The following is a 25,552-nucleotide window of genomic DNA, read 5'->3' on the forward strand; positions in this document are numbered from 1 at the left end:
TAATGTGGGAGTCTTCAAAGTTTGCAAAACCGCATGAAATGTATCTCTAGCAATTATCAGGGGTAGATAGCCTACAAAGGTCTTATTATGTATTTCCCTCTTGTGATAAAACTGTAATTCATTCTATGTTCCATTTTCAAGGACAAAATGCAGTTTGGCTGGCCCCCGGCTCCTTTAAAGGATGGCGATGTTCCTGGGATTAGTTACATTCATCTCTTGTCAGGATGAGTGCTCTCCTCACTGCCTAGCTCAGGTAAGACAGTACAGAGCATTTTCTGCATTCAGCCGATTCTATTAAACACTGTAGTTCAACACAGTTCATTGATTGCTATAGATTTAACCAGTTAGATTGAAAGATGTTCATAGGCATTGATGATTAGTTTTTGGAAGTAGGGGTATGAGTGATGGTGTGGGCATAATTCATGTTCAGATAGGAAAAGTGTTAAGCTTGAACTTTTTTTTTTTTTTTTAACGTTTATTTATTTTTGGGACAGAGAGAAACAGAGCATGAACGGGGGAGGGGCAGAGAGAGAGGGAGACACAGAATCGGAAACAGGCTCCAGGCTCTGAGCCATCAGCCCAGAGCCCGAAGCGGGGCTCGAACTCCCGGACCGCGAGATCGTGACCTGGCTGAAGTCGGACGCTTAACCGACTGCGCCACCCAGGCGCCCCAAGCTTGAACTTTTTAAAAAAACCTTCATTGGCAAAGGGGCGCCTGGGTGGCTCAGTCAGTTAAACGTCTGACTTTGGCTCAGGTCGTGATCTCACAGTTTGTGAGTTTGAGCCCCACATTGGGTGAGCGCAAGCCCTGCCTCGGAGAGCACGAGCCCTGCTTCAGGTGAGCCCCACTTCTCTCTCTCTCTCTCTCTCCCTCTTTCTCTCTGCCCCTCACTCATTTGTTCTCTCTCAAAAAAGCCAAAAAACAAAAAAAACCTTTGTTGACATTTATTTTATGCTGAATGGACCATAAGTTGTTGTTGTTGTTTGTTGTTGTTGTTGTTGTTGTTGTTTTTCCGGTTTCTTCTGGGAAGATGTTTCTTCAGTGCAATGATCTGTTCTTTTCAGTAAGGATCATCCCAGTATGGCAGGAGGAGTTTATATGGGGGTTAATCTGACCCTGAGCTCTGTAAATCCAGAGGCACATTTTTGGGGCCTTGTTCACCTGGCTGAGCTCAATGACCGATGAATCAATATCTAAACTCTCTTTAAGTTCATCATTACTCTCTGCATTTTTCAGCACACGCAGTACGATTTTGGGGCCACTGACCTGTGTCTAACCCCATTTTCTGGCCTGAGCCCCACACCATAGTAATGATGGAGTGGCATGCATTGCTTCTATAAAGTGACATCTTTCAGGGACTCAGTGGCTTTTCGGATATACATACCTTTGATTGGGCTGTTTCATGGACGTTCTCAAAGTAAACACAGAGATTTTAACCTCTTGATTTGCATGATTTGTCAGGGTTTTCAGGTTCAAGAGAGTAGAGAACCATTTTCAGAGATCATCTCAGGCTACTTAAGGAGGAGTTTGAACTTATTCGTACACTGGGGCACTGATAATGACTGTCAAGTAATAAAGTCAGGAAAACAGAAGGCAGGACAGTCAGACAGTGAATTAGATGAGCAAATAACTGACAGCAACGTTCTGTCCTTAGAGGCTGCCCAGCTGGAGAGCCTGGGTATCGCGAGGCTCCCACCTGGGTATCACGAGGCTCCCACTTCCTTGGGCTGGAGGGTATTTGAAGCCAAGGAATAAACTCGGTGCTTCTCCCTCTGGCATTTACTTTATTCAAAGATGTGAGACAAAAAGACCATGGCTTTTATGAGAAAACAAGACAGAGATGTAGTAGACTGGGAAGCACACAGTGCTGAGGTTTGAGGAGAGCCGGCTCTGGGCTCTGCCATTGCTGCAGGTGGCTTCTGGAAGAGTCTGGGAAGCACAAGGCTCCCTCTCGCATCTGGGTCATCCACCTGGGCTCCCAAACCCATGCTGCACCTGCCTCCTGGAATGCTTTTCTTCTCTGTCTCCCTCTTCCGAACTCTGTTTCTGGTAAGTCCGGGTACAGATGCTCCTTCCTTTGCGAAGGATATCCTGATGGACTGCCCTTTGACTCCATGCTCCTTGTCAGCTCCTCTCTACGGACACATGAGACCATGTCTCTGCTCCTCTCTCTCCTGGCTCCTGGCACAGTCTGAGTATTTTGTCACCTGGCGAGCACTGTGCCTTGTGGAAAGTAGGATCTCAATAAACATGTGAAGAATGAACAATGAATGGATAAGTTGGTATTCCCAATCTGTGCCTGGGCAGGCAGCCGATTTTATTTCTTTTTGGAAGTGAAAATCAAGACAGGGTTTGGCCTGACCCAGAGGGATTTCTTAAAAGAAGATGAGAGGGAGGAAATGAAAACCCTCCCTCTTAGGTAAGTTTCCTGCCGAGACAAGGCTCCATCACAGAAGGAGGGGCCTCTGGTGATGCTCACACTGGAGAAAAGCCATTTGATCGGTAACTATTTGTTCTAATTTCCCAAGTCTGAAGGGAGAGTGAACTGTTGATTGATTTAGTTCTGCCTGTTCCCCTTTTCATCAGTAATGCAGACTAAGTAATTATCCTTTTTAATTTCTTTGCTTACATCAGCCCCAATAATGTACTTTTGCGTATAAGGAAATATTAATTAAGAATGAAAATAGGGTCATCAAACAATAAAATTAAATAATGATGGTGCATGAAGGACATCATGTCATCAGTGTATCAATATGTTGCAATCAAATTATCAAAGAAACTTCCTAATTCCCAGAAGAATTGTGCTGTGACCCAAGGCCACATTAGGAGAAGCTTAGCCCTGTTGGGTACCGTGTCCTAATGTCGCTGCTTCCCAAGTTTGTGCTGTGTCTGCAACTCTGTGGGGCCGTTGGCTGTGCCCATGCCCTTTGTGGGAAGTGTTTAACACAGCTGGAGTTGGGTCAGTAAGTTTCCCGGGCACGAGTGTGGGTTCTGCCCATTTGGCAAATGAGGAAGATGCTATTTCTCTGTCAAATATTTTAAAACCTGAATACAAAAGAAACTTTAAACATAGGGGTCGTATATAGTATCGGCTGTGTTCCTGTCCATGCAGCGGGTAATTCAGTCCTGGTGCCCCAGTGAGATTTGGCAGGGATTTCCCTTCTCCAGCAGCCTCTGTTGCCTGATTTAATTTTATCTGCTTTTTGGTCATTCTAAGCACTATATGGATTCGTTCAGCATAAGAAAACGTCCTCCCAAGTCTTATTCCCACTTTTGGGAGCTAACTGAACTCTGGTTTTACAGAAAAGACGACGGCTAATTCGGAAGAATTAAACTTGCTCATCTTTCTCATGTGTGTGTTAATGTACCTCCAGCCCTGCAGCTGCCTCCCAGTTTCAGACAAAAGGGGGGCATCTCTCTCCCTCCTCCCCCTCCTCCTCTGTGCCCCAGACTACCCTTCCCCGTGTTTTGTTCCGTTTTTGTTTTTGTTTTTGTTTTTTTGCCTCTTCCTCTTCGACTTTCTGCCACTTGCACGATCTAAGTCTCCCTTGCAACTGCTTTCAAACACGGCCAGGCTCAATTCTATTCTAAAAAGCACGCAAGAAAACCGGAACGCCTTTGCTTGACCTTGCTGTCTCTTCTAGTCTATTTACTGCCTTCCTTTTGCAGCAAGACATCTCAATTTCCTCTTTCCACATAGCCTTGTAGCTCTGTGGTCTGGCTTGCCTTCTCTGTCACTGTTGAAACTGCATTCTCAGAGGTCACCACCAGTGTGCATTGGGCCCAGTCCAGAGAGGGTTTTGTGTTAGCTTAATTGTTCTTGTTTTCTCAAGAGCATTACTTCTCCTTCTCTCCGCTTTTTCTTTCAAACTTCCACTCTGACGTACTTCTTTAGTTATATCGTCTGCATATGTCCTAATTGGATTTCCCAAACTTGCCCGTTGCATTGCATGGTGGCTAAGAGTCTGAACTCTGCCTGCAGTTGAACTCTAACTCTGCCACCAATTAATTGCATGACATTTGGCAAGGTTATCTCTCTGTGCCTCAGTTTCCCCATCCTTAATATGGGGGTCACAATAAAAGTACTTAGGTTTGTTGTAAGAATCAAGTGAGATATTCTGTGTAATATTTATCTCAATGTTTGGCACAGAGAAATATCCAATAAACATTTATTAGCATAACAATAAACTCCTAGAGCTTTGAAAATGTAACTTTTTTCTTTTAGAACCTATTGCCCATCTTGCCAAACACAAGGCCAGACAATAAGTAGTTACTGATAAGTAGATCTCTGGGAAGTCCAGGGAAGGAGGAAGTACTATTATTCCCAGTTTTTCGTTTTGTTTGTTTTACTAATAAATCAACAGTTTAAATCGGTCCTTTCAGGACCGATGGTGTCTGTTGAGCAGAGAGGGGCGTCAGCGTTAGAGCTCTAGCTGTTGGTGCACCAATCAGTCACAAAGAAGCTGCTTGGCCTGGAACACAGTGTCCCATCCTTAGATTAAATGCGGCTCTAACGGGATTAGGGAAGGAAGGCCTGCGGCTGTGTCCCCAGCCTGGAACCCGTCCATTGAGTGATGCTGCCATCTGGTGGCGTCACGGGGGAAACCGCTCCGGGCAGAGCCCTTTGGTTTGGTGCAGGGGAAGAGCCCAGAATTGCAGTCCTTTCTTTACAAAGTGTGGGTGAGACTCGGAATGAGGGAAGAATACGGGGACAACACAGCAAGGGGAAGGGGGAACGACACCTCAGCACACTTTGGGAAAGTAAAGGACACAAGTAATGCTTGCAACCACTAGGAACAATCTCGCCGGTATTCGGGGGACAATTCCCCTCCCCACCCCAATACCATCATCGAAACTTTCCTTTTTCCCTATAATTCTCAATTTCCAACACTCTGTAGCTGACCCGTGATCCTGAACAGATCTGTTTCACCGTCCCATTTCCTTTCTTCTATGTTAGGACTTCAGAGCTGGGAAAAGTGAGCCGAGTCATCCCAGCTGGCGACCCCCGCCCCCCTCCCCCGGAAACAGCGGATATCGGAGTAGCCCGGGACCCCAGGCTCCAGCCGCACCTGCTGCACTTGACCACGTGACCGCCACAGGTAAGGCCCGCTGCGCGCGGGGGGCGGGGACTCAGCCGCGGGAGGAGGTCTATCAGGGTTCCCCAGGCCTTTGTGGAATGCCATTCGGGTCCCTGGCATCTGGAGGAGTTGTTCTCTTCGTAAAACTCAAGTGGGCAACGCTGACCATGAAGCCAATCTTTTTTTCTTTTCACCAACTATGTCAATCCAGCTGTGACCAGTAGATAGATGATAGATCATTATATCAAGTCATCAAAGAGTTTTAGGAAGGGAGGGGACTGAAGACGAGATATTGGTGCTTCAAACCGAAGTGTGGACACAGCGTGTCCTTGCCTGGTGAGCACGCCTGTCGCCACCTGGGAGCCGGAAACAGGCTTAGCACACAGTGAAGGGTAGTACAGATGTGGTGCTGGGACTCTACTGTGCCACCTCAGGCTATTTGACAGGAGTCGTTTACATGACTCTAAGCTCCATTTCCCTCTTTTCCAAAGTGGACATAATTAAACCGACTTCTCAAGATGACTGTGGAAATTAAATCAAATGGGGGAAAAGCCTCTTATTTGAAAGATTGGGACTGAAGAGCTCATGGAAGAAGCCTATTGAAGCAAAGATTCAGAAAAGATGATGCTTATCTCAAGTATCTTACCTTAAAATATAGAGTTTCCCCGTCTTTGATGTAGGGCTATGGTCTTTTCTTCGAATATGGATCCACTAGCTGGCGGGTTTTGAGCTGTCTTGCATAAGGCACACGCATAATGCTTCTTCTGTGAATTCTGGTTTTGGTTTCTGTCGGTGGAATGAGAGCTTAAGGGCACCGGGGGGAGACACACGTAAAGTCACTTCTGCAGAGTGATTCAAATTCCAACTGTTCCGCTAAGACTCTTTGCAAACGTTTACCGTCCACACCGATTCTACGTGGCAGCTTTCCCGTTGTTGAATCCTTCCAAAACATTCCATTTTGCTTTCATAGAAACAACTTCCTTTCTTTGTGTATTCATATTTCATCGATGTCTACAACACTTAACTGTCACGGTTACCATAACAAGCACAGCTGTCAGAAACTGGTTCTTGGTAAGCTTGTAAGGGCTAGTGGAACAGAAGTGAGGAGCAAACACCGTGGGCCACAAGCATTGGTTGGGCCTGGAGAATACAGGGAACCTGGCACGTTGGCTCAGCAGAGGTCTGCTGAAAAGCATCTCCTGCAGTGTATACAAAGTGCTAAATATAATGTCCAGCATACACAGTACCCAATAAATGGTAACTATTAATATTATTATTATCATTAATAAGGTCAGTGTTGGGAGGATTGGGAGAAATCTACCAGTTTCTTCCCCTTGTTTTACAGAAATGATCAAAGTATTTTGTAATTTTGGCCTTTATAATATACCTTTTGGCTTCACTAAGTTAAAGGATTATTGAACATAAACCTTATATTTTGAGTCAGAATCTGGGAGTCAACCTAAAACACAAAGCAATTTTTTTTCTTTTTTCTTGTTTTTAGAGTTTATTTCTTTATTTTTGAAAGGGAGAGAGAGCATGCAAGGGGAAGGGGCAGAGGAAGAGGGAGAGAGAGAGAGAATCCCAAGCAGGTTCCTCAACAGTGCAGAACCCAACACAGGGCTCAATCCCGTGAACCGAGACCTGATCGTGACCTGAGCCGAAACCAAGAGTTGGACCCTCAACCGACTGAGCCACCCAGGCGCCCCACAAAGCAGTTTTCTACATCACCCTAAATCCATGTCTGTTTCGGAAGACCAGGTGGAATCACAACATGGTGACAAAGACAAGCTCCAGGGTCTCAGAAAAGGCAAAAACCAGGGGAACAGGGCATTAGCACGCTCAGGAAGGACTTCCCGGAAGAAGAAGAGTGGGTTGAAGAATGCACACAGGGATGAATGAAACTATAAGCAGAGCCATGCCATTGGGTTCAAAGTGGCCAGGTGGCCTCCCAGACCCAGTCCCACTGGTCTAGGCGCCTGTGCTGACCAGGGCAACCCGCCAGAAAACTCTAATTCCTCATAGCAAAGCGTGGGGGTGACTGGGCTTGCAGATGGAGTTAGAACAGAAATCTAAGAAATCTCTGAATCCAGGGTGCCTGGGTGGCTCTGTCAGTTGGGCGTCTAGACGACTTCGGCTCAGGTCATGATCTCGGGGTTTGTGAGTGGGAGCCCCGCGTCCGGCTCCGTGCTGACAGCTCAGGGCCTGGAGCCTGCTTCGGATTCTGTGTCTGCCTCTCTTTCTGCCCCTCCCCTGCTGACACTCTGTCTCTTTCTCTCTCTCCTTCAAAAATAAATAAACAGTAAAAAAAAAAAAATCTCTGATTCCATATACATAATATGTTTATTCATAGTCTGTTTAAAATGCTCCTCTCTGAGACCCTGTATTGCAACAGATGGAAATTTTTCTTTTGTTTGACTGGATTGGGTCTAAAGGACTTAAGTGTCAGAAAGGAGATGGGAAGGAGTGCACGTGGGCAGCGGCAGCTGTAGGCTCAAGAGTCACAGGGCTCCAGGTGGGGGTTTTGGGGACCCCCCAATCACTTTTATGTTTGTTTTCTTTTCTAAGGAAACTTTTTAAGAAATGTGTATGAATCATTGCCTGTGCAGCTCAGGGTGATTTTAATTCTATTGTGAACAAAATTCAGTGTGCTTCATGAACATATGCAGTCAATGCCTTGTTCTCTGTAAAGTCACCGACACTGTCCCCTCTCTTCTACCCTCTTGGCCCCAGCTGCTCCTCTGACTTCTGGGGTCTCTCCTGATGTGTGAGTATGCCAACTCTGGAGTCATTTATGTTCTATTGTAGAGAACCCATACCAGTGTGTGTGCCGTCACACAGCGTAGCAAATGCAGTGCCCGGGCCCTGCGCACTCTGGGATTCTGGTCCAGTAATTCTGGGCTAGGCCTGGGGTTTATAACAAGCACTGCAGGGGGCTCTAACGTCGGAGGCCCAGCCAACACTGTGAGAAATACTTTGCTTTTCCTGCACCAGAGATCAAGATGAGCCCTGACAATCTGCAAGTTTGAGCTACATCACAGTTTTTACCTTATGATGGGGGAGGTAGGGAGGTAGGCAGGGCTTGCTAGCAGAGGTGGTGAGCTAGAGGTGGGGTCCTACGTGTTTTTCTAACCACATACTGAATATGCCATGAAGAGCACTCAACACTCACGAACTTGGCACTGCTTGAGAGCCTTCTGTGACCTTAAACTCTTGAGGTGCCTATTTAGAAGTGACAGGGGGGTGCCCACGTGGCTCAGTGGGGTAAGCATCCGACTCTTGACTTCGGCTCAGGTCATGATCTCACGGTTCCTGAGTTCAAGCCCCATGTCGGGCACTGGGCTGATAGCATGGAGATTCTGCTTGAGATTCTCTGTCTCCCTCTCTCTCTGCTTGGGATTCTCTGTCTCCCTCTCTCTCTGCCCCTCCCTCTCTTGTGCTGTCTCTTAATAAAATATATACATATAAAAAAAGAAGTGACAGGGCTGGCTGCTTGGCTTCAGAAGCCTGGAGATGTTTTGGATGGCTAAAAGACTTACTTGCTATGCTAATCCTACAAGAGAATTCTCTCTCAGTGGAGAGAAGCCTCAGGCATGATTTTCTTCTGCCCCGGAACCAGAGACAGTAGCCATTTTATCATGAGGCTTGTGCCACAACCCCCACCCCCCCAAAGTGAGCAGCCCTCAGCTTGAGGAACTTTGCTTCTTTTAAGCTCCGCCTACCCACGGTCAGACACTGGTCAACTCTGATCTGGAGCATTCAACCCAAGGAGTGTCAGGTTCTAGTGCAACAGTGGGTTGTGTGCAGAAAACCACCCAAGGGAGCAACCAAGCAAGTTCTGTCACAGTGTGAATTTTTAAATCCTTTCATTCTGGAGAAGACTGGCATAGTAATACTCTAGTTTCTTTCTCTTAATGAAGTGTTTTCAAGGTATGGTCCCCAGGCCAATAGCATCCCAGTATCACCTGGGAGCTTGTTAGAAACGTAGGTGTGAGGTATGCCTGAGTGGCTCAGTTGGTTAAGCATCTGACTCGATATCAGTTCAGGTCACGATCCCACAGTCCTTGAGATTAATCCCCGTATCCAACTGCGCGCTGACAGCACTGCGGAGCCTTCTTGGGATTATCTTTCTCTCTCCGCACCTCCCCCGCTCCTGCTCTCTCTCTCTCTCTCTCTCTCTCTCTCTCTCTCTCCCACTCTCTCTCAGAATAAATAAACTTAAAAAAAAAAAAGAAAGAAATGTAGATTTGGGGTCATCCTTCAGATGTCAGAATCAAAAACTCTGGGAATCAGGTCTGGGACTCTGTTTTAAGAAGCCCTCCAGGCAATTCTAGTGCATGTTCAGGTGTGAGGACCGCTGGCTTCATGTCACGTAAAGCTTATGGGAATGCCTTTATTCAAACACAGACGATATTGCTAATAGGTGGGGTGATTATTTTCTGGGCTTTTATCTGAGATCCCCATTGTAGTAGTGAGGAGAGGTCTGCTGGCCAGAGATGTAGAAGAAATAGAGACTAGGGGCTGGAGATGAAGGCGTGTTTTCATGGATCTCTCCAGTGTCTTCTGACCAAGAGAGCATTACAGAAACCAGCAGGGATGGAGGGGCAAAGACAGTGGAGAAACCAGATCCTCGCACGCTTCAGGTCAGAGTCAAATGTTCCAAAGCACAGCTGTTTAACAGGGCTGGGTTTTGTCAGCCACCTGTGTTTAAATAAGTTTGCAACTCGAGTAGAGTAGATAGGGTGGCCAATGTGTCCAGGTTTCCCCAGGACTTTCCTGGTCTTAGCATTTAAAATCCCATGTCCCAGGGGACCCCCCAGGGCCAGGGTCAGTGTGTATTTTTACCATACCACCAATCAATTCTCCAGTTCTCAGCAGACACTGACTAGTTGTCCTAGAATTCAATTCAATTCTGACATTATCTCCTGTCACATCCACAGGTTAGGGGCTCAGCCCCACAAGGCAGTCCCCTCTCCCTTTACTTTAGATGCTAATGGCAAGTATGGGGTGTCACCTGTGCTTGTGACCAACCAGCTATATTGGACGTTCCCACATTCCCCTCCTTAGGTTTGATGAATTTGCTAGAACGGCTCACAAAACTCAAGAGGAACATTTTATTTACTGAGTCATCGGTTTATTATAAAAGGATGTAACTCAGGAAAAGCCAATGGGAGATACAGAGGGTAAGGTATGGGGCAAGGGCAGAAAGCTTCTATGCCCCCTCTGAGCGTGCCACTCTCCCCAAATCTCCACTTGTTCAACAATCCAGAAGCTCTCTGAACGCCATGCTTTTGGGTTTTTGTAGAGGCTTCATTTTACCTTGGCACCATGATTAAATCATTGGCAGTTGGTTGTTGAATTCTATCTGCAGCCTCTCTGGCCTCCCAAGAGGAGGGGGTGGGACTGAAGTTTCCAACCCTCCAATTCCCCCGGCAACCAGCTTTATCCTTGGGTGAGAAAGAGCTTTCTGAAAGCAGCCTCATTAACATGACAAAAGATGCCTCGGTCACTGTGACCACTTAGGAAATTCTAAGGGTTTTGGGAGCTCTGTGCCAGGAATGGGGACAAAGACCAAGTATATATTTACTATAGATCACAATATTGCAGGGCAAACCAAGGTGATTGGTCACTAGTCACGCTAGCTCAGTGACTGCCCATTGGAACTACTCGGTGAGTTTTAAAAATTACCGATGCCTGAGATGGTGACAGACTTGGTCTCTGGTACAGCCAGTGCATTAGGACATTAAAAGTTCCTCAGGTGATTTTATTGCAGCTGGGGTTGAAGAACTCCTGCAGCACCTGAATAGCATTTCTCCTACCAAAAAAATTTTTAAACCAAAACAAAAATCAATGGTTCTGATGAAGTTAGACTCCTACCACATACCGTATACAAAAATGGCCTCAAAATGGATCAACAATCTAAATATAAGAGCTGAAACTACAAAAATCTTGGAAGAAAACAGGGGTAAGTCTTCATGACTTTGGATCTGGCAGTGGATCCTCAGATCATTAAAAGCATGAGTGACAACAGCCATGAAAATAGATAAATTAGACTTCGTCAAAATTGAAAACGATTGTGCATCAAAAGACATTGTCAAGAACTTGAAGACAACCTACAGAGTGGCAAAAAATATTTGTAAATCGCATATTTGATGAGGGCCTAGGATCCAGAATATATTAAGAAATCTAGGGGCACCTGGGTGACTCAGTGGGTTAAGCGTCCAACTTTGGCTCAGGTCATGATCTCACGGTTCATGGGTTCAAGTCCCACGTCGGGCAGCTCAGAGCCTGGAGCCTGCTTTGGATTCTGTGTCTCCCTCTCTCTCTGTGCCTCCCCCACACACTCTGTCTCTCTCTCTCAAAAAAACAAAACAAAAAAACAAAACAAAAAAAAAAAAACAAGAAATCTACAACTCCAAAACAAGCAGCCCATTTAACAAACAGGCAAAGATTTGAATAGACATTTTTCTGGAAAAGATATTGAAATCACCAACAAGGGCACAAAACGATGCCATTAGTCACTAGGGAAGTGCTAATCAAACCCACATGGACATGCCACTTCACATGCACTAGGATGGAAATGATGATGATGACGATGATGATGATGATGATAATCAATCGGTTGTTATTGGAAAATAACAACTGGTGATGTGGAGAAATTGGAACCCATGCACATCACTGGTAGAAATGTAAATTGGTGCAGCCACTTGGGGATTCCTCAAAAAGTTAAACATTGAATTACCACATGACTCAGCAATTCCACTCTAACGGATAGACCCAAAGGAATTGGGAGCACACCAGTGCTGACAGCAGTGCTGTTCTTAATAGTTAGGAGGTGAATATAACCCAAGTATCTATCAACAATGAAATGAATGGATAAACAAATGTGGTATATCCATATCTAGGCCTACCTTGGAGATATTGTGGGTCAGGTTCCAGAATGCTCAATAAAGTGAATATTACAGGGGCGCCTGGGTGGCGCAGTCGGTTGAGCGTCCGACTTCAGCCAGGTCACGATCTCGCGGTCCGTGAGTTCGAGCCCCGCGTCAGGCTCTGGGCTGATGGCTCGGAGCCTGGAGCCTGTTTCCGATTCTGTGTTTCCCTTTCTCTCTGCCCCTCCCCCGTTCATGCTCTGTCTCTCTCTGTCCCAAAAAGAAATAAAAACGTTGAAAAAAAAAATTTAAAAAAAAGTGAATATTACAATAAAGTGAGTCAAATGAATGTTTGGTTTCCCAGTGCATATAAAAATTATGCTTACACTATACTATAGTCTGTTAAATGTGCAATAGCATTATGTCTAACAAAATATACTCGTTAATTAAAAAGATACTTTATTGCTAAGAAACCGTCATCTGTGTTTTCAGCAAGTCATAATCACTGATCACAAATCATCAGAAGAAATATAATAATAATGAAAACGTTTGGAATATCGCAAGAGTCACCCAATGTGACACAGAGACATGAAGTGAACAAATACTACTGGAAAAATGGCACCACTAGACTTCCTTGACACAGGGTTGTCACAAATCTTCAATTTATAGAAAACACAGTATCTGTGAACTGCAGTAAAGCAAAGTGTAATAAAATGAGGTATGCCTGTCATGGAATATTATCCAGACATAAGAAAGAATGACATACCAATAAATGCTATTACATGGTTGAACCTCAGAAACATTATACCAAGAAAAAGGCTAGACACAAAAGGTTACAATATCGTATGATTCTATATAAAATACCCAGAATAGGTAAATCCATAGGGACAGAAGGCATAAAAATGATTGCCAGGGACTGCAGTGAGGACAGCATGGGGAGTGACTTCGTCGTGGGTATGGGGTTTTCTTTTTGGGGTGATGAGAAAGTTTTAGGACCAGATAGAGGTGGTAGTTGTGCAACATTGTTAAAATACTTGTGTGGTACATGGATTTCACCTCTTTTAGAAAAAATCAACAGTTCACTCTTAGGTACAAAATAGAATTGAAACTGATCGCTTTAGCAGTCAAAAACCCGACACAGCCGGCCTTTAACTACTTTCTGTTGCCTTCTTTTTTACATTCTCCTATTGTAATTGTTGTTACCGCTGCTACCAGGACACTAGCTACATGGAACCCCACTGGAATCCCAATGCGTCAAATATGCTCCTGCCTCTCCTTTATTTTTATTCTTGTATTTTTTGCTGTTAATTTTGGGCTTTGTTAACCAACTTGATTAAGTATTTTTTGCCAGATTCATTATTGTTATATTTGTTTTTTTTTTAAGTTTATTTATTTATTTTGAGAAAGAGAGAGAGTGGGGAAGGGGCAGAGAGAGAGGGAGAGAGAATCCCAAGCAGGCTCTGCACTGTCAGCACAGAACCTGATGTGGGGCTCAATCTCATGAACCGTGAGATCATGAACTGAGCCGAAATCAAGAGTTGGACACTTACCCGACTGAGCCACCCAGGTGGCTCATATATATATAAATTAATAAAATTAAATATATATATAATTTTTATTAAGTTATTTTATTATTTATTATATTTATTATATTAATTTATTAAATTAATAAATTTATTAAATTTTATTAATTTATTATTTATTATTTAATTTATTAATATATTAATACATATAATTTTTATTTGCTTATTTTTTAAAATATAACTTATTGTCAGGTTAGCTAACATACAGTGTATACAGTGTGCTCTTGGCTTCGGGAGTAGATTCCCATGATTCATCACTTACATACAACACCCAGTGTTCTTCCCAACAAGTGCCCTCCTCAGTGCCCATCACCCATTTTCCCCATTCCCTCTCCCCCCCATATCGTTTTTTAATTGGAATATAATTAACATACAATGTTATATTAGTTTCAGGTATGCAACACAGTCACTTGACAATTTATTGATTGTATTTATTGATATTATTGATTGTATTCCGTGTGCTGAATGCCTCTTCTCTAAAGTTCACCGACATGCAGGGTCTCTACCAGCTGTTCCAGCCCACAGTCCTCTCTTGATTCTTGTGGCTCTTAACTTTACACCTTGCCCTCAAAATGTGGTCCTCATACCGGCAACAATGGCGCCCCCCCTAGGAGATTATAAGAAAGACAGCATCTGAAACCTTCACTGAGTGAATCTGCATTTTAACAAGATCCTCTCATGACTCAAGTGCACATTAAAGTTTGAGAAGCACTGGTTTATACTAGTTCACACTGGTTTATACTGTTTATACTAGTGCACCTCAAATCAGGCTGTAGATCAGAATCACTTTGTGAGCTGTATTTATTTATAATATATATTTTATTTTTTTAATGTTTATTTTTGAGAGAGAGAGAGAGAGAGAGAGAGAAAACGTGAATGGGGGGAGGAGCAGAGAGAGAGGGGGGCAGAGGATCCAAAACAGGCTCCATGCTGACAGCAGTGAGCCTGATGTGGGGCTCAAGCTCATGAACCATGAGGTCATGACCTGAGCTGAAGTCAGACGCCCAACTGACTGAGCCACCCAGATGCTCCTATAATGTATATTTTAAATAATATATATCCATGGTAAAATTACAAATACTGTAGATATAGAAAAAAAAGTATGAATAAGCAAGTCTTCTTCCTACCCCGGTTGCTCAGATTTCTACCCCAAAGACAATTTTTGTTAACGTTTCTTGGGTTTTCTTCCCTGTTCTCTTTACATATGCAAGCATATGTGTGCATGTATATATTTCCCTTTCTGTTCTTTTTACACAAACAGTAGCATACTTATTTCCAGCTTTCACTCAATAGCACGTTTTGGAGATCATTTTAGCATATGTAGGTCTGCCCAATATTCCTTTTTTCCTTCCAAAAAAGGATGTTTATTAACATATATCATCTATATAGATTTTTCTTTTTTTGAGGTTTTTTTTAGTGTTTTTGCCCAATATCCTTTTTAATGACTGCGTAGTAATTATCCTGTAGCTGTATACTTGTAATATCTATGTGTAACTTGCTTGTATTAAATAGCAAGTTACAACTATTAAAGGACACTGCATTGCAAAGATCATTCGTTACAAAGAGGTAGTGCCTATCCTGTATGTATGCGTTTGAGCATCTGAGCTACCAGTGTTATCTGTAGGATGCAAGGATCGCTGAAAGTTATGTGTGTCTCAAAATTGTAAGAGATGATATCAAGATCCCCTCTAAGATGCAGTACCAGTATACATTCGTGGGAAACTTTAAAAAACACAAAGTTTACTTTGTGTGAAAAAAAAGTTTACTTTTTACTTCCACTCGTGAGGGTTTGTGTGGATGGGGTCCAGAGTCTTCATTTCATCTCTTTGGAGATTCTGATACAGGGAGGCTCTGGGATGGAGTGGGAATCAGGGGACAGCCCATTGATGCCTCTGCTGCCTTTCCTCCTGCTCTTTATCTTTCCACAGGACTGTCCCATCTCCTCACCAAGGGGACTGGTTCCCAAGGACAAGCCTCAGGGATGTTGTTTCTTCGTGTCCTTACCCCGGCACAGTGCTTTGTTTGACATTGCCTGTTGAGGACAAGGCTCGGAGGAGTGTTTGTGGCTCATATGACAATTCTGGTGGGTTTTTTGTCTGTTTGTTTTGTTTTTTAGTCCCATGGACCAAACACAAAGAAGAATCCTGGGCCAGCCCCTGCCGATCCCCGCCACCCAGCCTAAGAAGAAAAGGACGTCAATGGTGTCTTTCTTTTCCAAGGTCTGTCACCACATGTTACAAACAGAGGTCCTTCCCTACCAGCCACTTTGTAAAGTGTGCTTGCCTGGTCTGCATTAGTTCCGGTGGCTCCTTTCGAAAAAAAACGCTTGGTGACACTTCTTATAACTCAGACAGAATGTTTACAGGAGAACGAGATGAGCTGGGAAGAATTTAGCTTGCTGCACACTTAATAATAACAAAAATATAGAATGAAGTGCAATGAATATTGAGAAATAGTGATGAGACTTGGTAATCAACCAGATACCCAATAGAGCCATGGGTCCAGCCTCTAGCCCCTCACTACTAAGGATAGTGAGGAGGTGGCTTTTTCTTGGATTTTGTCTGGATCGTGCATTGTCCTTGGTTCTGACTCCAGTACATGTGTGTGAAGCCTAGAACACTGGGGCCTTCCTGGAAGCATATGTTCACTACAGAGGTAACCCATCTCTTGCCCTGCAGTTAGAGTTTAGTCCTTGAAGTAGGTTCCTGTGTCAGCTGCACAGTGTTCCCCAATTTGCATTCTTTATACATTTCTTTTCCTAATCTTAATTGCTCAGATGCGTGCATCCTGGGGTGGGACATCCTTCAGGTGCCCTGAAATGTTTGTAGATGTGCTTTGCTAGCTAGGTCAAGTGTTGTTGAGAGGTTGAGGAGGATGAGTGCCGAGAGTTAACCCTTGGATTTAGCCACATTAGTGGGGCCATCAACCTGATCCCAGAAGGTTCAAGAGATAATGGAGAGAGGAATTGGAGAAAACAAGTAGAGACACCTTTTTCAAAACGTTCAGCTACAGAGTAGAGCAGAATAATGGGGAAGAGCTGGAGGGAAAAGAAGAGTCAGGGAAACTCTTTCCTTTGAGTTGGAAGCAGTACAGCCTTCCTTGTCCTGTGGAGGGTCACTGTTCTCAGCTCACATCAACTGTCTAAAGCCCCCTTTCTTCTGAGCTCTAGCACACCCTCAGTGGTCCTCGGGCACCTGCCATAAGCCCCACCCAACCTACCTCAACACCAGCCCTGCATTATTTTTCTCTACCTATTTCCTCTTCCATCCATTTTCTTCATTATGTAGATCCACTGATGTATTTCCAGCAAAAATCAGGCGCCTTTGGGTGGACAAAGAAGGGCTGAATCGAGCAGGCAACACAGAAATTTTCTTTAGAGGGAGGGCTTGGGGTTGGGATAGGTATGACTCTGAACACTCCCCAGATCAATACATTTTTTACTTACTACCCAGATCTCTTGGACAGTGAGTCTCCAGAAGCAGGAGCCTCCGAAGAACGTGTTTTTCATCTTGGCAGAAAGAGCCCAGGACCCCAATGCTAAAAAGCGTCACATGGCGATGAGAGGCCTGGGAGCAATGGCCTCTGAGACCCCTGACAAGGTAGGAGGGGAAGGTGGCACCCAGCCAGCCTGACGGCCTGAAGTCCCCAGCGCTGGCACCTCACGCACTGGTTTTCTACTGCCGGGTGACAGGTCATCGCACACCTGGCGGTCATCATCTTGCAGGTTCCTTGGGTCAGGACTTTAGGCACAGCTTAGCTGGGTCCTCCGCTCAGGATCTCACGAGGCTGCAGTCGAGATGGGCCAGACTGCATTCCTTTCTGACACCTGTCCCCTCACAGCCTGTGAGCTTACATGTTCAAGGCCGGCAGGAAAGCCTCTAGCACTCATGTCTGCTAGGATAGAATCCCATGTAATGTAATGTGACCGTGGGAATGATATCCCATCACCACTGTCATAGTCCGTAGGCTGGAAACAAGCCACTGGTTTCTTCCGCACTCAAGGGAAGGAGAATGCACAAGGGTGTGACTCATTTGCAGTTATACGACAGTTGTCGCACCTCAGTATTATCAGCCTTGGGAAACAGAGCTTCAGGTGGGATTAACACACACCTGGACGTCCTCCTCTTGGGTGAATTTGATTTATTTTTGAATAATTACGCTTGTTCGGTAAAAGGTGTTATCCCCACCTCTGCCTTCAGTATCCATCAGCTTCCGTGACCATTCCGTCTCATCTTCTATAAAAGTACCCACTATGCCCCGGATGCCTAGATCATCCAGCCTTCCATACTCCTTGATGTGCCCTCGCTGGCCTCATCTGCTCAGAGGCCAAGCTCCAGATTGCTCTTTCGGTTATTCTTCCAAGACCGAGCTGGCTCTTGGGTCAGGTTGATGGAAGCATTTGTACAGTAATAAGAGTTGTTGTGGCAGTTCCTGAAGAAAGCCATGCTCTTCGTCCAGGTCCTTGCTTATTGGAAGATTAGAAGTGGGATTGCTTTTCAACTCACTGGGAGCAATTCCTCAGTTGCTAGAATATTAATGCTTTTCACACCTTGTTAACAGGTGAAAAAATATAAGAAAATTGTCCTAGACCTGCTGGTGCATGGCCTGTATGACCCTGTGAGTGCTGACGTCATCCACGAGAGCATGAAGACTCTGACCATCATCCTGGGCAAGATCCAGGGGAAAAGTTTGGGCTCCTTCTTCATAGACATCACTCTCCAGGCCAGGACTTTACTAGATGATGTAAGCGAGATGATTCAGAAGATTTCTGGGTTATTGAAGTTGAAGTGGGATTAGAAACATGAGCCCTGGCTGTGTTGCTCAGAGAACATGGTCTCTATTACTAACTTACTAATTAAGAAATCATACTGCGAGCCTAGTATTGTACCGGGGGGTTATGGAAAACATATAAAGAATAGCATTCCATCACTACCCCTTAAGGAGTTTTTGTTTTTATGGAGGAGTGAATATACGTCCAATGAGGATGGAGACGGTGATAGCATTGCCAACGTGCGTTCGGTGCTCTCTGTCGAATGTGACAATAACCATAGTCTGCCTTTAGCAAGCCCTGACAGTGTGCCAGGTGTGGGGCTAGGCAATTTTCGTGGGTTATCTCAGATAATAGCCCTGTGAGGTAGGCACTGTTAATATCTTCACTTTATAAATAAGGAAAGCACAGCACAGAGAGGTTAGGTAACTTGCCCAAGATTGACAGAGCCAGCAAGTGGATGTGAAACCAGGCCCTCTGATCACAGGAACTGTGCTCTTTATGGCCAGGTGACCAGGCAGGTTGAGCAGAAAGTACACTGTTTAGTCTGGATCTGAGATACAGCAGTTACACACGTACACACACTCTCTCTCTCTCTCTCTCTCTCTAACAGAAAGATAATATCTGTAGAACAGGAAACAGAGCTTTTATTTACTCAGAGAGCACCTTGCATGAGCTCCCCACACCTAATTCTCCAGATGAACCTGCACCCTACGAGAGGAAGAAAAATCTTGAAATTACAAAATCTGGAGTTTATATAGGAGCTTCTGGCACATTTGCCTCTCCTCCCACTAAGAGAGACAGAGAGACGGAGAGACCTTTGCTCTGGAATGTGAACCAGTCATCTCTGGGGAGGGGAGAGGAAGGTGTCTACTTTATCTCCCTGGAATGTAAACAGATATCTGCAGGGAGATGTCTCGAAATCTCTCTGGAGGTGTCATCTTAATTTCCAGGACTCATTTGCCGTGCAATCATTTTTTTAATACCTGGTGAGGATGGAGATGATGATAGTTGACTGTAATTTTTTTAAAGTTCACTTATTTATTTTGCGAGAGAGTGAGTGCGCAAGCAGGGGAGGGGCAGAGAGAGAGGGAGAGAGAGAGAACCCCAAGTAGGCTCCACACTGGCAGCACAGAAGCCTGACGCGGGCTCAAACTCACAAACCGTGAGATCCTGACCTGAGCCGAGATCCAGAATTAGACACTTAACCTTGCTACAAGTCAAGGTACATAACAGTGGCATGGTGTGCTTCCATTTGTGTAAAAGTGTGAGAAAGGACTATGTAATATATATTTTATTCTGTTTCTTCCTAATTTTCTGGAGGGCTACACAGAAAATTTATAGCTTTGTTCATTCATGGGAGGGAAAATTAGTGGCGGGCAGAAAGGGGTAGGAAGGAGACTTACATATATATATATATATATGTATATATTTATATATATATGTATATGGTTATATATGTATATGTATATACATATATATGTATAATAGTTATATATGTATATGTATATATATAACTATTTGGTTATTTTGAATTTTGAACCATATAAATGTATTCTATGTCCAAAACACTGTCTAATAAAGAAAAGAGCTGGGGAGCTGGGATTAGCACAGAGTTCCCCCATTCTAGTCTTCTTGTCTGCTAGAGAAGACGTTCACTGAAGACTCAGCCCGTCTCCTCTCTGTCCCCCATCTCAGCCAGCTAAGCACTTTAGACTGGATCTGGTGACCCACCTCCTACCATGCAACAAAGATCAATGGCTGTGTTGTTTTCTGATGCCCTTGCATTTGGGCAATGACTTGGATTTTGTTGTTTTCTTTACTGGGGATCCACAGGAGAATGACAACCTGAGATATTCAGCCTTTGTCCTGTTTGGGCAATTGGCGGACTTTGCTGGGCGGAAATGGAAGAGATTTTTCACCAGTCAGGTTAAGCAGACTCAAGATTCCCTCCTGACACATTTACAGGACAGAAATCCCCAGGTGGCCAAGGTAAGTCTGGGATTCCCCAATTAACAGCATGAAAGCTCTGTGCCATTCATCAAGGGGGCTGTGGCGCTGCCCTGTTGGGATGCAGGACCCTCTGTTCCCGCCAGTTCAGTTATGCTCTACTTGCTTGTGCCAGTGCGTCCCTGTGAATCCTGAGAAAGGCGTCTACTCGGGGTGTCATCTCTCTCTGAGCCAGAGTGCTGGTTTCCAGGGTGCCTGGCTGGCTCAGTGAGTGGAGTGTGCAACTCTTGATCTCAGGGTCATGAGTTCAAGCCCCACATTGGGTGTAGAGACTACTTAAAAATAAAATCTTTTTTTTTTTTTTAAGTGTTATCTTCCATTTGCTCCTCTCCCACCCGCCCAATCTCAGCACGTGTCAATGCTAGATAAACTCAGGATAATGGAGAGTGGGGGCAGAGAGGCCCAGGTCTAGTCTCTGGGGCAGTAGACCACATAACAATGATATTAATTCAGGCCAATTAGCTTCTCTCACTGTGCCTGGTATAGATTTCCCACCTTTGGCTTCTCAGTCCCCTGTAGAGCTTTTGTTTTATTCTTGGAGAAAACACATCCTAACGAGGTTGGATCAACTGCAGGCCTGCTTTGAAGTGGGGGAGTATTTCAAAACCACTGAGAGCAAAAGTTTCCATCGAACACTTGTTTTCTTTAAGTTAGTGCACACGGGAGGGACAGAGACAGAGAGAGAGGTATCAAACTTAGGAATCCAGAACTACTTTTGATGGGACAATAATAAAGGCTGTGGTAAACTATAAAGTTATGCTGTCGCCACCAGCCCCAAATTATAAACATGGCCACTTTACAAGCAAAATCCTTTAAGGTTGATGTCTCCCATCCAAGTACTAACCGGGCTTGACCCTGCTTAGCTTCTGAGAGCAGACGAGATCGGGCATGTTCTGGGTGCTATGTCCTGGTTAACAAGACGAGGTTGATGTCTTCGAAACTTCTGGAAGTTACTTTTATACCCTCAGTAGCCCCCAGACCACAGATTGGGTACAATGCTCTTCCTTGCTTGGATTATAGAACTCTCTAATGTTTTTGACAATAAGATGGTAATACTATTTTTCTCAGGCTTGCAAAACAACATTTCGAGCCTGTTCTCCATATCTGAAAGAAAGAAAGGAATACAGCTTCCAGAGTGAAGCAGATCAAAGGAACCCTAAACTCTGCCGGCAGCTGGTGAGTGAAAGAGGGTAGGAGAGAATTCCTAGAGGCCCCTGCCCTCCTGGTGTCAACCCAGAAGGTGGACAGCCACACAAGGAAATCACTCCCCATAAAATGACTCAGGCCAATTATGTTTCGATTGTAACTGACCCATCATGCAATGTAAATGACAAAATGCCCCGAGGACTGTGCACAAAATCTATTGGCACTCCCAGTTTAGATCAGTAGGCAATGATCTCCACCTCTGAGAATCTGAAGATTGATTGTCCTCATGCTCTGTGCTTGACAACTATCTACACCTTCTAGAGTCAAAGAAGCGTATTGAATCCATCCCTCACGTGCACTTTTGCTGATTTCTTTCAGAGCCACTATCATCCAGAGCTCCTGCAGTTCCTCTATGCAAATAGGATTCTGTAAACACAGAGCAGCAGGGAAATTGTTCCAGTGAGCACCTTGCAGGGGGCCGAGAGCCCCCCTCTTTTAACTCTTCTGGATGCTTCTGCTTGCCTCTTGTGTTTGTAATAGCAAACAGGATGCTGGGAGAACAGATGATGGCAGTTGCATGGATTTGTATAATTATATCCCAAGCAAATTCTAAATTGCTTCTATATATATCATCTTCTCCCCATACAAATTTGATGAGAAGGTACACACTTTGTTTAAAACATTCAAAGTATGTGTAGATTCAGTGCTTATTTCTCAGCCTTTTCCTTCCTAAGTTCATCTCTGTCACCTCTCTTTTATTTTTAATTTTATTTTTAATTTCTGAGGCTTAGGAGAATATTATTTGAAGTATTTTTTTTTAAATCTGCTATTGACACTTTGGTATTGATACCTTTTGTTGGCAAGATCTATTTAAAGTTGGCCAAGGGACCAAGAAGGGGGTTTAGAGGGTATCTTTAGCTTCTCCTAATCTTCAACAGTCATTGCCTTTTAGATCATTCCAAACATGAATTAGTAAAGAGAAAAAAATATCTATAAAGCACGGGGTTAAAAAAAACCCATAGTAATGTATGGAATAATAAGGAACATTTATTGAGAATGTTTATTGGACGCTAAGCACTTTGCAAGTATTATTTACACCCTATGAGAAAAGTACTATTACTATCTTCATTTTGTAGGTGGGAAAACTAAGGCACGGGGAAATTAAGTAGCTTGCCCAAGATGACCCAGTGAATGGATGGAGCCAGAATTCAAATCTGTATGGACGGACTGCTGGAACATTTAATTACAATGTGATTCTGCTTCAATGTGGAATAATTGACAGATGGTTAGAAATGTAAAAAACAAAACAAAAACACATTAAAAAACTGCCTAGCTGCTGCTCTATTTAACTCAGTTAACTTTTGCTTTTATATGTGCTAAGTACACATTTTTATTAATTAAATTTGTGATCTGAGTATATATTTGTATTTGTCACCTCTTGGCTAATTAGGTCAATTTTGGTGACCAATTCTAGTCCTATGAGGGATCACATGGTTCTTGTAAAAATTTCAGGAAAAATATCTTCATCCCTCCGACCTTCCATCCAACCAGTTTGCTTCCCAAGCTTCTCCTATAGAAATTCTGGTATTACCACCGAACCTGGCATTCAGACTATACTGGACAAGTCTGGGAAATGGAAAACATAAGAGGGTAATAAAGGCTGTAGAGGGATCTTAATGTCATTCTGAAAACCAGGAACTCAATCTTCTGCTCTAGCTCTCCAGAGACAGGGCCTTGTAACACAGATGAGGGCTGAGCTGTCTCCTAGGAGAGACAAGGATGTGGCAGTTGGCGGAAGGGGGAGTTGGAGCACGAATGGGTTTTCTTTCTTCCTATTTTGAAGCTGGGGTACATGACCTGGGGAGCTCTCGGGAGTGACACAGGCTCAGGAGCAGGAGGGATGGTTCTGAGCTGAGAGCCCTCTGCCTTCCCGGATGTTGGCCTGTTTGAAACTATGTTCCAAGGTCCGTTTGGAATCTGATGCAGTTCGATTAAGTGATCAATAGTGGCTTGAGAACTGCATTTTGCTAGCATGCAAAAAGGTGGAGGTAGAGTGAGGCAGGCAGGTTATGTGCTGTAGAGCAGAAACATCTATGTACTTAACGCCCGTTAGCTGGTTAAAATTGTGGAAGATGCTGTTGAATTGACTTTAAGATTTCTGGTAGACTGGTAACTCTGGTGGCCTCCAAAGAATCATGCCTCCTGATATTCATGCCCTTGTGTAGACCTCTCCCCTTGAATCTGGGCTGACTTTGTGACCCACTTTAACCATTAGAATATGCTGAAAATACCACCATGCCAATTATAAGCTACTTTTTAAGAGCTTCCTTTTTTGTGCTCCGGGTGAAGCCAGCTGCCATGTAAGAAGTCAGATTACCAGAAACAAAGAAGAATGTCTGAGACCACCATTTTGGAAGGAAAACCAAGCTAACCACATGCAATGCCTTGTGGAGGAGAGCTGAGGAACTCAACCTACAATGAAAGTATGAGGTCCAGATGTACGATACAAGTTGGCCATTCCAGCCAGACCTCAGTTGTTCAAGCTACCCCAGCTGACACCCCGTGGCAAAGAGATGAGCTATCTCCATGAAGCCCATCCAAAATTGCAGAATCGTAAGCAGGTTAATCAAATCAAATCATTGTTGTTTTAAATCACTAATTTTTGGGATAGTTTATTACTCAGCAATAAGTAACCAAAAAAGATTCCTTATCATTAATTTGTATTTTGGCCAGTTTCATTTTTCTCTTAATAAGTCCACTTTGAGTTTGAACTACATTTCTAGAAGGTTATCATGGAGCTCTGTGGTGAGAGCAGGGACACCTTGCTTTTGTACCGCAAGCCATGCCTTGTTTTCCTTTTTGTATCTCACCGAATGTATCACAGCACCTAGCACGTAGCAGATGATCAAGAAATATTTGCTGAATGACTAAATAGTTCCAAATTGTAGTGGGAATAGAGTCCAAACTAGTTTGCTATTCCGGGCTCTCAGCCATGGGTTCACACTCTTCCTTTCCAGCTTTTTCTTCTGTTACTTTTTTGCTGTAGCCAAATTTGGCTCCTCTCTCTTCCGTAAACACTTCTTAGTCTCTTATACTCCTTTGCCTTTGCTCAGTCTGTTCCTTTTGCTTCGAATTTCCTCCCTTGCCTAGCCATGCATACCCACACACACACACACACACACACACACTTCATATGTATAACTTATGCCTGCTCGAAGGCTGATCAATGCCGGATCCCCTCAATCAGATGCGAGTTCAGCTCACATCTCTGAACTCCCAGAACATTCTAACAATCTTAGGCCACTTAACATGTTTTATCTCATTTGCAAGGTTTTACCTACCTGCCTTTTTTCCTCCCGTTAGATTGAAGCTGCTGAAGGAAGGATCCTATCTTGTATAGCTTTGTAACTGTCACATGACTTCAAAGGTACTCAGGAGATGCCCAGTAAATAAATGTTGTTTGGGGAGAAAAAAGTCAGAAAGTCATCCGAAGCTACTACTCCTTCAGAGAAGCCCATCTTGACAAATGAGGGCTGTCATTTCTCTCGTCATAACCAGACTGCAGGTTACCTTTATGCTCATGTCCTTAAAGTATCCCTTTTGCCATAAGATGCCTATTAATTTGCCAGTCTAAAGGTAATGCTTTGGCATTTCTTATTTTTCAACACTAGATAAAGAACAGTGAGTGAATTAAAGAAAGAAAAGGAATATTCTCTTGCTATCATGCTAAGGGCTCAGGGTAGAGGTATGCATGAAACTTGGTCCCTGCTTTCAGGTTGTTCACAACATGGGTCTTTCTTAAAGGGACAGAGAAGGGAGTTGGGAAGGACAAGGAAGTTGGGAATCTCACAGGTGATCAGTACTCAGTGTCAACAGAATCCAGTGGAATGCCGGTCCAGAGAGTAATGAATGTTTCAAATACTATAAAAAACACAAGCGTGTGTTTTATAAAGAGAGGAACAGCAGCTGTGTAGGACAGCTAGCAGATAGTGCTAGAAATAAGGCAGATACATATCTCTGCTTTTCTGTGTTTTCCAAGCTTTCTGCAATAAGCCATGTATTACTTTTGTAATCATAGAACACATGCAAAAATGCTG

General features: G+C 44.0%; 1 protein-coding gene across 7 annotated transcripts; it reads left to right on the forward strand.

Annotated features, from left to right (window-relative positions):
* MRO (maestro) lies at positions 1-25,552 on the forward strand. Of its 7 annotated transcripts, none has more exons than XM_040478812.1 (9): positions 1-253; positions 4,959-5,100; positions 15,648-15,750; positions 16,984-17,130; positions 18,092-18,274; positions 20,136-20,291; positions 21,378-21,485; positions 21,834-22,116; positions 22,592-22,872. In XM_040478812.1, exons 3-8 carry the CDS (start codon positions 15,652-15,654, stop codon positions 21,885-21,887), a joined length of 747 nt encoding a protein of 248 aa, XP_040334746.1. In that variant the 5' UTR covers positions 1-253; positions 4,959-5,100; positions 15,648-15,651; the 3' UTR covers positions 21,888-22,116; positions 22,592-22,872. The 7 variants fall into 7 exon arrangements, with proteins under 7 accessions (XP_040334746.1, XP_040334745.1, XP_040334752.1 ...); XM_040478811.1 differs by lacking the exon at positions 1-253 and adding an exon at positions 707-838; XM_040478813.1 differs by lacking the exon at positions 1-253 and adding an exon at positions 4,380-4,681.

This window comes from Herpailurus yagouaroundi, unplaced genomic scaffold (genome assembly GCF_014898765.1).
Source record: "Herpailurus yagouaroundi ecotype Mexico unplaced genomic scaffold, PumYag 142, whole genome shotgun sequence".
Classification (NCBI taxonomy): Eukaryota; Metazoa; Chordata; class Mammalia; order Carnivora; family Felidae; genus Herpailurus; species Herpailurus yagouaroundi.